Below are 13,545 nucleotides of genomic sequence, written 5' to 3'. Positions count from 1 at the left end.
CAGTGTAGGTAGTGAAGACTAGCGGAGCAACTAATGATTATTTTGGTAGTCGACTTATCCGACAATTATTCTGCTATGACAAGTATTTCCGCTATGCCCGCCATCTCTGCATCCTATGCATATGCAAAGCGACACAGCCAGCTAAGCATGTGATTTAAGTGTCTTTAAATGCCTAGAACATATTTCCTAGACATTGCCTAGAAGACATTTAATTGTGAAACTAGCTGATATTTAGTACAAACATATGTAATCTGTTGTATCTGATACTTTTAATGACCAAGCTGAGTGTGTGAGTGAGCAGCCCTTATTCCACTGCTTTTCTGTCTTTAGTTCTTTGTGTAAAAAAAAAAAGTGAGTCCACAATTTGTTTATAAATGACACTGTTATGTCATCTAATCGTTGCAGCCTTAGTGGATGCAGAAAAAAAAACCTGTACAGTTAACACTATTTACATTTTCCATTATATATCTAACAGAGGAAGATTAAATCTACCCAGTGTGGTTTATTTTACTTATTTTACTTTGTGTTCTGAACACACAGGGATTTTTAATGTCGTCACAAGCTGGATCAATTTATAGATTTATAGTGATTCCATGATGGAAATCTGGTGATTCCTGTAGTTTTTAATATTGCAATATATATCATAGAAAATACCATATATTGCAGTGTCATTTTACGAATACTGTGCAGCCCTAATAAATAAATTACTATGAAAACAAAGCAAACTATATAAGTAATTCCTAACACATAGTATTAACAACAGGGCAGACACCTGTTTTCTTTGAGCAGTTGTGCCCAGACCTCATGTTGGACCCACCAAGCTTAAAAACAGCACCCCAACATACATTTTGAGTACACTGCACATTGATATGTGCTTCTTACCTGCACTGACCTAAAAAAAAAAAGTATGTGTTTTTCATAACCAATCTGTTTTTGGGTGCATTAAATAGCATGAGAGCACACAGTCTTTATTTGTGTTTTTGTAAACGTGTTAGTGGCCAGTAATTATAAAACAAATCTTAATGATAAACATGTTAAAATATAAACAAAATAATCACCTCTGATATTTCACCCTAATTCAGGTATCTAAATATTGCTGCCTAGACTTCTACTGGAAGCATGGTAGCACGATTTGACAGGGTAGCACAACTCGACAAAACACCGGCTCAGACTTATACGTCATTTTTCCGCGACACGTGAGAAGCGCATGTGTATGAACTCCCGATTATGCTCTGAACACTTCGTTGTCGTTCTATAATAATGGTGTATTAAAAACACGTTAATCAACAATAGATGCTTATTAGGCTTCTAAAACCAGTGGTTTAGTCTATCGTTCTGTGGACACTGCGTTACACTCAGACACGTGTTCTACTGCCTGCCTGAGCGACAACATAAACCACAAATAAATCCTCTTCAACAGAAGGTAAGGGGTTATGCTGATGTGTTCGTTTTGTTGTAGGAGAACTGCTTATCTTTTAACAAGCTGTGTAAATTCAACCTTGTAAAGATTCAACCCTTAAAGTGGAGCAAATTGCTAGTTTAGGTTTACTGAACTTCTGAAGTCAGCTGAATGAATGGCACTATAAACTTGCTAATGGAACTCGGTAAAAAGCGGAATCCAGCGAAAGCAAACAACAGGTAAATTAGCTAGATTAATTAATAAATATTTAGAGCGCCGCATGTTAAGTTCGGCTATTCATCGATATGTGCCTCTAAACGGCAGTGCGCATGCGCCGACCCACATTTTCATGTGTTTTTACTGATAAGTCCGTTCACCTTGGGTGAATTATACCACCTGCTTGAATGTTACAAATTGAAAATTGCTATAAAAAAACACAAACAAACTATAAAACATATACTGTTTCTAATCACCTCTATGACCATAACTTACACCTAATACTGTGATTTATCCTATTATAATATCCTATGTAGACGTCTCAAAATATTAAGATTTTATTCTAAGAAAATATTAACTAGTTAGGTCTACTTAAAAAGTATTTATATTTATTTTTGTATTTTATTTTGCTTTAAATATGTATTTTTCTTATGCTTTATTTTTTATAACCTTTTTAAAATTCACTACCTTATTTTGTTAAAAAAAAGAATTAAAAATAAGTATATATTGTAAAGTTAGGTAAAATAATCACTTGGTTATTGTTTCTTCTTTTACTCTCCAATAAAGGCTTTCTATTAAATTTTGGAGCATGTCAATGTTTGACGTGATGCTAAAGCCCCAATATGGGGTCACTGATAGGCATAGACCTTTATCACACACTGTCTCCTACTCTAATCATGAATAATGCTGACACCTAAAATATTGATGAGAGTGTTGTGTTGCCTTTGTTTACTCCCTGACCAGTTAATCAAGTAATTAGTTGTTTTTCCATTTGCCCTAATTGGGAAGGTTTTGATTGCTGATGTGTCAAATGGCTTAATCTTATGTTCTTTCCTGCAGAAGCGTTTGGTTGGAGCTCATTCCTAAAGATCTCATGAGTTTTGTGGAGTACTCCGAGTTCATCAAGGAAGGAGATGTGGTCATTATCTTCCTTGGGCATGAGTCCATGATGCCCATCAAAGTAGAGGCTGGGGCCCAAACCCAGACTCGATATGGAGCTATTCGCCACTCTAGTGATTTAATTGGGCGACGGTTCGGTTCTAAGGTGACCTGCAGTAAGGGAGGATGGGTGTATGTGCTGCATCCTACTCCTGAGCTATGGACTGTGAACCTGCCTCACCGAACACAGATCCTCTACAGCACAGACATTGCCAACATCACACTGATGCTTGACCTCAAACCAGGCTCAGTCGTCTGTGAATCAGGTGACATAAGTTATAACAAATTATGCTTTTAATTCCATTATGAACCACCATAAGTTGTTTTTTTCTAGGCAGTATAAAGTAAAACAAAAATTGTTGTGACACATGTTTTATTTTTCTTAACATTGTAAGTTTTTTTGCCCATAAAATAAAGTACTAAAGCATAATCTACTGCAGTAGAGACTGTGAAAACTCCTTCTAGAGCAGGGCTGTCAAATCTTAGGAAACGAGCAGAAGCACATGTGATCAGTTGTCTGAAGACTGACCAACTGATTAAACATGAGGAATCAGGTGTGCTACTGGTTGTTAAGAATGGAAAAACTGCAGCCACACCAGTCCTTTGTGGATAAGGTTTGACACCCCTGTTCTAAAGACTGTTGCCTCACTGTGGTTAGAGGTGAGTAATTAAGTATACAACAGCTGTGTTAACAGTAATTCTAAAAAAGGATGCCAGATGCCCTTAGGATTTTTAAGACAAATGATAGCAGAGCATTTCTAAAGACAAATAGATGCGGAGAATAATTCCTGCCTAAAATTAAGACTGTTGTCGAAGTCAGTATCTAATATATAACCTATATATGTAGTTACAACCAAAATCTTGTCTCACAATTATAAAAGAACAGTCGGTTGTATTAAGTAATTTAATTAACTTAAAATAAACTTAATAACAACCTAACTGACATCCTTTTAAAATTTTTAATAAACGGTTATCGCCACAAACACAAATTTAGCTGTGTCGAGTTATAGTCAAGCTAACTATTGGGACATTTACACATCTCACTTACAGTAGCTTTTATGAAGTTCCATTCTAATTGTATAGGCATTACAGGAGTTACAGAAGAAAGTTACTGAGTCAGCAGAGTGTTTATGATTGGGGCATTCTGTTACACTACTATGGTCTACTTCAGTGAGGTCTTTAGAATGACCTGTTCTTTTACATATGTTTGTAAAGAAAGACTGCATGACTAGGTGCTTGATGTTTTATGCCTGTCCAGTTGAGTTTTGTCTGTTGATGTTCTGAATATTTAATGTTCCTTTGACGTTAACACACACACATGTTGCCATCATCTACATAATTTAACAGCATCATTTGAGAAATTGTTTGGCTACTCTGAGCAGAAAGGACTTAAGTTTTCCACCTAAGCAAAGCACCCTTTATCTGGACAGTGGTTCTATATAGAACCATTTTGATTGTGCAATTTGAATGATTTGCTGTAGAGCGTGAATTAAGTGCCGCAGTTTGTTTCAGAACAGAATGCTATTAGTGATGATGGGTCACGTGGATTTGTTCAGAAAACACTTCAAATGATTTTCTTGGGAGTGGGAAAGCACATTGAATCAGTACAGTAAGGTTTACTAAAGGACAACCAAGAGATGTCTGATTATTTTCTGAAACATAATTTATTTAACAAATGATTAACACTGGCTGAGTGCTGCTAATGTGCTGATGTAGGAATGTTTACATGAACTGACTTCCAGTATATAGGCCCAGAGGTACAGCACAGCTTTATGGTACATCAGTGTACTCTCTCCTGCCCACAAAGGTATTGATTGGAAGTGTATATACTGCTCGGATTTACAAGTGGGGAAGATGGATATTGACTTGAACAGTGCTGACCAAAAGTGGTTCATCACTGTGTTTGCTGTGTGCTGTTTATTATCAGTATAATGTGTAGACAGTATTTCTATTACAATTTTTTTAAATACTTATGTATTTAAAGTCTTTTTTTATTCCGATGGCAAACAATGTATATTATAACATTGTATTATAGGACCATGTTCAGCTACAGATGCATTTAAAATTAAAGTGTAAAGTGTAGTGTTCTGTTGCTAAAAAAGACCTTCTATGGATGTTCACTTTGGTTCTTATGTACATAGTTGCCTTTCGAGTGACCGTTAAACTAACTGTTCTGAAAGTGACTTTGTGATTAAGTGAGTAAATGTTTAATGCTTATCAAGGTGTATGTAAATGGGCTAAACAGCCTTCTGGCTGTGCTTTTGAGAGGAACTGGGGGTCACCTTGTAGAATTAACGCTGATGGCTGAAGGGTTACGGGCTTTATATTGGGCCTGTCTATACATGCTCAGCAAATGACTCATTATTAATTGGAAAGATGGAGCCATAGGGGTTATAAAAAGATGCAGATCGTCACTAAACATGTATACACAATTATATCCATATTGTATATTCAGCCCTATCCGAATGGGAATAGTTTCTCGGGGGGGACATCTGTGAAAAATATTTTACAAGCTCTTGCATCCAGACTGCATTTTTTTGGGGCTTTCTCCATCACATGACCTCGCGTTCAGTAGCTCCTCCATTTCCACTTGCTGTTGTGTTTACGTGGATCTCTGTGGAAATACACGCCCAAATATATTTAATTTTATTAAATGCGAGGTGACAAAACTCAGGGATGTGTGTCTGGACGGGAATAAAATTACCTTATGACCACAGAGTTCAGTGAAAAATAGTAGGTAATTCAGCCTGTAAATTTCTCGGAGGACATCTAAGAAAGACACACATGGTTGTTCCGGATGGGGGAAAAAATCACAGTGGACACCCCCCCCATAAAAGAGTCACTAGTAATATGTCTCTTTAGCTAGAATGCTAAATTTCTTGTACCACCTGAGATTGCTGCATTTAAAGAAGAATTGTAAAATTTGAACAAGATGCTAGAGAATAGCTAACTTTTGCTCCATGTCACTGAGGGGTTGGGGTGGAGGATAATGAGTAATTGTTGTTTCAGTGTTTTCTATTGCTTGTTGCTAGGATTTGCTTTGGTAATGTATCTGTTAAGACATGGTGCTTCTGATGTTTGTGTTAACCACATATGCTGTCTGAGCAGAGTTGAGCAGGATCTAGTCAAACTCTGACACTGTTTCTGAATAATTTATTGGGACATTGTTATTGCTCAGATTAAGGCTGAAAGATGAAAGCCGCTGTTCCACAAACACTTGAGGCAAATATGTATTCTTCTCTGAAGTCTGCATTTAACTCTTTCGGTCCATCACCTCACAGATCTGACACCCATGTGCTGCAAACGCTTCAGTCACAGTGGCCCTGTCACAGTCAGTGAGTGTTGCACTCTCTGTTTTGTGTTAAGTGTGATCAAACAAGATACAGTGCATCACCAGCAACAGTCGAATTAATCTAAAAGACTCCTCTCCAGGAAGTGAATACAGAATGGCATCTTTACACTGGGCAAACAGGAATGCATGGATATTATGTCATGGTACTTATGTTATGGTCACTCCCACAGATTCTCTGGAGAATATCTTGTAGAAAAGAGTGTGTTTACTTTCCCCCTTTCCTCTCTCTTCCTGTCTGTGTGGAGTTTTCCCTTCTTTCTGCTTGGCTCATTTGCTGAGTGGGAGCGACTCTTGCTCTGAATGGATTCATTTAATAGCTGCAGAACTCGCACACACCCTCTCAGGGATTTACTGCTCTTTCACTGCTTATTGCACTCCGTTAGATGGACTGGTGATGTTTTCTTGCTGAATGCTTTTGTAAGAGTTTGAGTATGGAAAGAATTCAGTACAGTCTGCCACAGACCAGCTGTCCACCATTTAGTGTAAGCCACTGGCCTACTGGTACTATTGACTATAAAGAAGTTTACATAGATGCAAAGTAGTCATTTTTTTTTAACATTTAAAGCTTGGTTTATACTTCTGCATTGAGTCAATGCAAACCAATTACAGCTGCAGAGGTCTGTATCGCTGCAGTGCGTAGTTACATTTCTGGGAAGGTGAATATGGGGTACATTTTAAGGGTATGCAAATGATCCTGTGTGGATTTGATGCTGAAGCATAAATTGGCCTTTTAGCTGCTGTCAAAACGTTTTAGGGATGTGAGATTTAGAGAATATGGTACGAATATAAAATTGCAGAGTACTTTAATGTACTGAGAAGGTTAATCTAAATAAAATCTTTGCAAAACTTAGTGTTTTAAGAAAACTGTTTAGATTAAAAATGATAAAACACTGTCAAAATGTAGAGAGCAATTACATCAACCAAACCTATGAGACCACTCTATTTTTAGAATGAATAACTTGGACGTTGCAGGGATGGTCATGCTAGGACACTGAAACTGTTAATTAGGATATTTTGTCCACTCCCAACTTAGAAATGGGTTTGATTATCAAATTATATAGTGACCTTCAACAATGTTTAGTTTTGAGAGGGTGTTTCCTTGCCATTGTCAAGTTCTACACGTAGGTTTGTATTTTGTGTGTTATTGATCCTTTTTCCTGCTACTAAATTTCTGGATAGATGCTTTGCGACATCAGTTGTAAAAAGCACTTTTTTGTTTATTTTACAGTTCTTACACACCAATATATATTCATGTTTTAGTTCAGGATGAGACCAAAATATCTGTTCCTTTTGTTGTTGTTGTTGGTCGTGGTGTAAGTGTTTTGTTATATGAGTAGTAGTATCAGTTTTCTTCACATCTGTCAGTTTCTCTTCTCCTTTCCCTTTCTCTTATCCTACCAGGTATCTGTTTTCGTGTCGGTGTCTTATTTCTTTCCTCCGCTCTTCTCCTGTGCTCCTGATCCTAAGCTCAGTTATCCTCTTGCATCTGAATACCAATCTCTAAGCCAAACATTGACCCCATTGTTGCCATGAAAACAACACAGATACGGTGATGTAACACTGCTGGGAGGAGGAGGAGTTCGCATTGTATTTGCATTGTGTGTTTCTGTACGTATTGGACAAGTACTTGCGTTAATGTTCACATAAAGAATGTGTATGTGTCTTTGTAGGTGGTGTGCATCATATTCAAGAATATACAGGGGTTGGACAATGAAACTGAAACACCTGTCATTTTAGTGTCGGAGGTTTCATGGCTAAATTAGACCAGCCTGATGGCCAATCTTCATTAATTGCACATTGCAGCAGTAAGAGCAGAATGTGAAGGTTCAATTAGCAGGGTAAGAGCACAGTTTTGCTCAAAATAATTCAATGCACACAACATTATGGGTGACATACCAGAGTTCAAAAGAGGACAAATTGTTTGTGCACGTCTTGCTGGCGCATCTGTGACCAAGACAGCAAGTCTTTGTGATGCACCAAGAGCCACGGTATCCAGGGTAATGTCAGCATACCACCAAGAAGGATGAACCACATCCAGCAGGATTAACTGTGGACGCAAGAGGAAGCTGTCTGAAAGGGATGTTCGGGTGCTAACCCGGATTGTATCCAAAAACATAAAACCACGGCTGCCCAAATCACTGCAGAATTCAATGTGCACCTCAACTCTCCTGTTTCTACCAGAACTGTCCGTCGGGAAAATACATTTTTGTGGTCTAAAACCAGTTGTTTCAGTTTCATTGTCCAACCCTTGCATGTGCTTCATTGTATAGATTAAGAGGCTTCTTCTCTGAATATGATAGTTTGAATGTTTTCATGGATGTAACTAAATCTGTTTTTCTCTAAATCTCATTTTTCTGTAAATGTGTTTAAAACAGGTACGGGCAGCGGCTCCCTCTCCCATGCCATTCTCCGCACCATTGCCCCCAGCGGCCACCTGCACACGGTAGAGTTTCATGCCCAAAGGGCAGAGAAGGCTGCTCAGGAGTTTAGAGACCACAAGGTGGCCCATCTGGTGACTGTCCGAAACCAGGACGTGTGTAAAGAGGGTTTTGGTGTAGTGGGTGTGGCAGATGCAGTCTTTTTGGACATCCCCTCTCCATGGGAGGCAATTGTACATGCCAAGAAAGCCTTCAAACGCAAGGGTGAGTATGCATGTGAGAGAGAAAGTTTATGGTTGAAGTTCAAGTTCCTGCAATACATTGTGTAACTACTGAAAGTCAACTATTCCCCTGCCAAAAACAGAAAGATCTGTGCTTTAACATTTATTTCATTGCCGACAGTATAAACCCAAGATATTTCATGTTTTGTCTGGTCACTTTCATTTAAGTTGTTAATATACATAAATTCTGTCATTTTATGCCTGCAACACATTCCAAAAAAGTAAGGATTGTAAAACGTTTAACACTCTTTGTTGCAATTCTGTCTTGTAACACTTTTGACACAGAAGTACAAATGTAGTGTTTAAGGTCTTATTGGGTCCCATTCTTCCTGCAAAAGAGCAAGTGCATAACGCAGGTCATTTTTCTTCAATTTGTGTAGCACGTGGTTTTGCATTGTCCTGTTGAAAATGCATGGACATTGCTGGATGAAATTATGCTAACCAGACAAAAAAGGAAATATCTTGGGTTCAAACTGTCTGCAATGAAGTAGGTCAATGTACAGCTCTGGTAAAAAAAAAAAAAAGATTAATTTATTTGATTTTACCAAATTGAAAACCTCTGGAATATAATCAATAGGAAGCTGGATGATCACAAGCCATCAAACCAAGCTGAACTGCTTGGATTTTTGCACCAGGAGTGGCATAAAGTTATCCAAAATCAGTGTGAAAGACTGGTGGAGGAGAACATGCCAAGATGCAAAAACCTGTGATTAAAACCAGGGTTATTTCACCAAATATTGATTTCTGAACTCTTAAAACTTTATAAATATGAACTTGTTTTCTTTTCATTATGTGAATACTGTGAAAGAGTTCCTGTTAGTTCCTACGTTGAGTATGTGGTTGAACAGGGAAAGTTATGTTGCTACCTGTTTTTTGTGGGCAGCCACAGATGAACAGCTTTCTGCAGAGATGAGTACCTGAGCATTCAGCCCTGTCTGTAGGTCTGAGCAGCTCTGCGCCCTGCAGGCAGGTCTGAGCTTGTCTACAAAGCAGTTGGGGGTCGGAGATTTGCCGTGTGTGTTTGTTATTGCTGTGCTGGGAGACGGGTTTTAAGAATAAATTAAAAATAAACAGACGTCGGTCTCAGTTATTGGTCAAGCCTTCCTTGACAAAGGAGAATGAGTGAAGAGAAGATGGTGTGTTAGCAGTTATCTATTAATATTGACCTTATTTTACTAAATAACCAACAATAGAATATAAGTAACTAGCATTGAAGGAAATGTTAAAATTTAGATCTGTGTGCAAGTTACACCACTGCAGATAATTATGTCCATGTTGTTTCTCATTTTGCTTATCCGCTCGCTTACTCTCACACTTTTCCAGAACACACACACACACACACACACACACATCAACGCAGACACACATGCATGCCAAAACTGTGCTGGCTTGGTTGGTAGGGTTTTGACCATAAAGGGATGGACCGTGAGTGTAGGAGACTGTCAGGGTTCTATGTGTGTGCTCTCTCTCTCTCTCTCTCTCTCTCTCTTTCTTTTTTTTTCGCGCTTTATTTCTCTCTCTTACACATAATATTTTTTCTCTCACTTTTTTTTCTCTCTCACACTTCTCTCTCTCTCTTCGACATATTCATAATTAACATACAAACCAGTACAGTCTAGTGTGTGCAGTGTGGCTGAAGCATTGTTTGAGTCTCTTTTAGCTGTTCTTCACTATTCAGTGTTCTCAACTATCCCCAGAAGAGTGTATAGCATTCATCTCTCTCTTTTTTTTATTCTTGTGGCTCACTCATCTTCAGTGGTTGGAAGTATGGAGGATTCCCGCCCTGGCATAACTTAAAACTTTCCTCTCCCAGGATTCTGTTGCCAGGAAACCTGTTGGGCCTGGTTGCTGGGAGACCTTGAGTCTGTGTTTATGACTGCGTTTGGAGGGAATGGCCTTATTTGTCAGTGGAATGTTTATCAGAGCATACTTTGACCTCTCTCTCGTGCTCTTTCGCTCTGCCCTCATTCTTTCTCTCTCCTGGTTCTTTAATACAGGAGCATGGAATTAGTCCTCATGCAGCTTTGACCACATATTAGTTCTTGAGGAGCTTGAATGTTATACATTTTTGAGAACCCACTCTGTCTTTAGAGTATTCTTGTTTCTCTTATACTTTTTTTTATTTTATTTTATTCAGGATTTGTTTTTTATTCTTGGCAGGTTGTGACTTTATGGTCTGCATAGCCCCAGCTGGGGACAGCCCTGGTCACCCCTGAAGAATGCAGGCACACAATTCTTGTCTAGTGAATTAGAGCTGCTGATGGATAAAAAAAAAAAAACGAATTTTAACAAATTTCTGATTAGTTGCATTTTTAAATTTCTTTTATTAATCAATATTTAAATGTAAAATAAAATAATCAATGTACGATTACAATATAGTTATATTCAGATATTTTTGTATATAATAATTGTATATGTATTTATTTAATTATATCAGGTTAATTATATCAAAGTGCCAGTTGAAAAAAAAAACATCAATACAAAATTGAAAACTGGATTTTTTTTAATAAAGCGATAAATGTGTGCATTAAACAGGCAGAAAAGGAAATGAGGAAAATTTCACGAGAGAGAGAGAAAGAGAGAAAAAGTAAAGTGTGTGCATTTAAGAGAGAGATGGGAACACTAAACGGATCCATTTTTAATCCATATTTTAATGGAAATAAAAATGTAATCTACCTTCTGAGTTTGACAGTGTTTACATCAATAAATACAGCTAATATTGCACAAAGCTCTGCAGAAAGAGTTCAATACGGCAGGACATTGAAGGCAAAATGTGTACAATTTTAAATGAGTGGTGCATGCACACAAACAAATTAATTCACAACTTCCTGCTCAAGACTTCAGACAGGTGGAACAAGTTTGATAGGGTAGCAAGATAGGGTGGTTATGGGTGAAATGCATCCAGTGTAATTCATTTAGCCTGAAAATGAATCAAGGACGGTAAACTGTATAACTTCAGCCTTCCCTAACTTGTTTTGTAGCACAACCGTTACTGCTGATCTGCCATATCCTTTAGCTATCAACCTCAAATCTTTTTTTAATCTACTGCTAAGAAATAAGAAACTGGATTGATGTAGTGCAATGTATAATCAGTTTGTTGCTAGTTTTATAATCCAATGTAGTGTTTATTGTAATATACATAATGAATTTTTGGAGCATAAGAGTACAAGGTGAAATTGCAGCATTTTCAGAGTTATTAACTACAAAGCTGCTACACCGAGATGCCACATGTCCAAGGGCTAGAAATAATATTGTGTCCCATTTCTTTTCCCAAGGAAGCTAAAGAATGCTGCACTGACTTGTGGGATATGACTGTGGGGTCTGAATGTGGAAATTTAGTACCATCCTCTACGCTGTCCACTGGGGCATATTTCTGTCGTACGTGATTTTTGGGGTTTACTACATTAGGCCATTTGTACATTGCATGTGTGCTTAATTCCAGAAAAAGACATTTAGATATGACAGTTTTAGAACGAATAGGTCCAAATCTGTGTGTAACATTTTTAGCAGGCCTAACACAAGAACACACTGACAGTCCAGCAAACATAATTAAAGTTCACTATGGGACAGGAGGTGAAATTTAAAACCGGTGGGTTAAAGTGGGCAGGAAATCAGGAGACTGGTGTTATCCTTTCCTGACAAAGTTGTCAGGAAAGCAGTGTGCCCGAAGGTCTTCGGGTTGTGTGCAAGAAATGTTTTACAGCTCTTTAAGTATAACAACTATAGGCAAAGCGTCACTTGCATTGTCTCATTGTCTGACCAGTTTTCCATTTTTGTGCAACACGTCCACGCCCTTCTCCACAAACGCTTTCATTTACCGCTGCTGAACATCCTGATTCTCCAGATGTCCTTCCACTCACACTGTGTTTTATCATTGTTTTTCCTTTCCCATTAACTTAACTGGCAGCAACCTTTGAAAGCATTTTTGGCAGAATGCATGGTCAGATGAGCTGAGGCTTTGTTTGAAGTCAGTTTTTTACAGTGTTCTTTTAACTTTCTCTCTTCACCTTCTTCTTCTGTCCAGGGGGTCGTCTGTGTTCATTCTCACCATGTATAGAGCAAGTCCAGAGAACATGTGAGACACTACTGGAACAAGGCTTTGGGGAGATATGTACTCTAGAGGTTCTTCAGAGGGTGCACGACGTCCGCTCTGTCACTATGCCCTTAGTCTACCTTGGCCCAGAGGATGGAGGTCCGGAGAGTGCCAAAATGACCACTGACCCCGCTGCAGAGGAAGCCCGACCTGTAGCAAACCCTGGCTATCAGTCAGTAACCTGCCGGACTGCCACACCCCCTCGGGAAATGGCCGGACACACAGGGTACCTCACCTTTGCTACCAAACCACGGGGCTAGAGATCGCCAGGCTTTTGAAGAGTGTTTCTGATCCAGTATGGGTCTGCTGAGTGTACACAGAAGCCTAGTACTTCTGTTCTCTCATTGACTCTCATACTGCATGTGAACACAGCCTTCCTCGGCAGTGCTTCCAGGCTGCCTGGTGGTATTGGTCATAAAGTTTAATTAAGGATACTTGAGAAGGTTTTATGTAATCAATCAGATCTGTGCGAACATAGATGTTTGCCAAATGAGTGAAAGGTGAGCTAGATAAGAGTTCATCCTCCTTAATGCTAGTCATTTACAGTCATATTATACTAACACTTCTTAAAATGTACGGCCTTTTTAGTTTTGTCAGTTTTTGTCCTTTTGTTACAATAAAATTCAAATGAAAAAAAAAAAAACATTTTTATTTATTTGTCTTGATTTTGCAGTCTTTAAGTTGGTGCTATATTTTACTTGAATTTGTGTTTCAGCACAACATTTCACAATTTCAAGTGTGACATCATCAGACAAATTGTTCACAGTGATTGCAATGGGTGGAAAAATAATAAAATAATAATAGTTAATAATACAGATTAAATAAAAAAATTTACATGCACTTCCTTAGTTGAATCCCTCAATTTCAGCATCACTTTGAAAATGTTT

General features: G+C 38.2%; 1 protein-coding gene across 1 annotated transcript; it reads left to right on the top strand.

Moving 5' to 3' along the window:
• The first annotated feature begins 1,177 nt into the window (after positions 1-1,177).
• On the top strand, positions 1,178-13,291 carry trmt61a (tRNA methyltransferase 61A). The gene is made up of 4 exons (XM_007240331.4): positions 1,178-1,423; positions 2,456-2,820; positions 8,282-8,548; positions 12,590-13,291. The coding sequence occupies exons 2-4, from the start codon at positions 2,490-2,492 to the stop codon at positions 12,916-12,918; spliced, it is 927 nt and encodes a 308-aa protein (XP_007240393.1). The 5' UTR covers positions 1,178-1,423; positions 2,456-2,489; the 3' UTR covers positions 12,919-13,291.
• The last annotated feature ends 254 nt before the right edge of the window (positions 13,292-13,545 follow it).

Source organism: Astyanax mexicanus, chromosome 7 (genome assembly GCF_023375975.1).
Source record: "Astyanax mexicanus isolate ESR-SI-001 chromosome 7, AstMex3_surface, whole genome shotgun sequence".
Lineage (NCBI taxonomy): Eukaryota > Metazoa > Chordata > Actinopteri > Characiformes > Acestrorhamphidae > Astyanax > Astyanax mexicanus.
The sequence above is the reverse complement of the archived record's forward strand: the minus strand, read 5'-3'. Positions and strand labels throughout refer to the sequence as shown.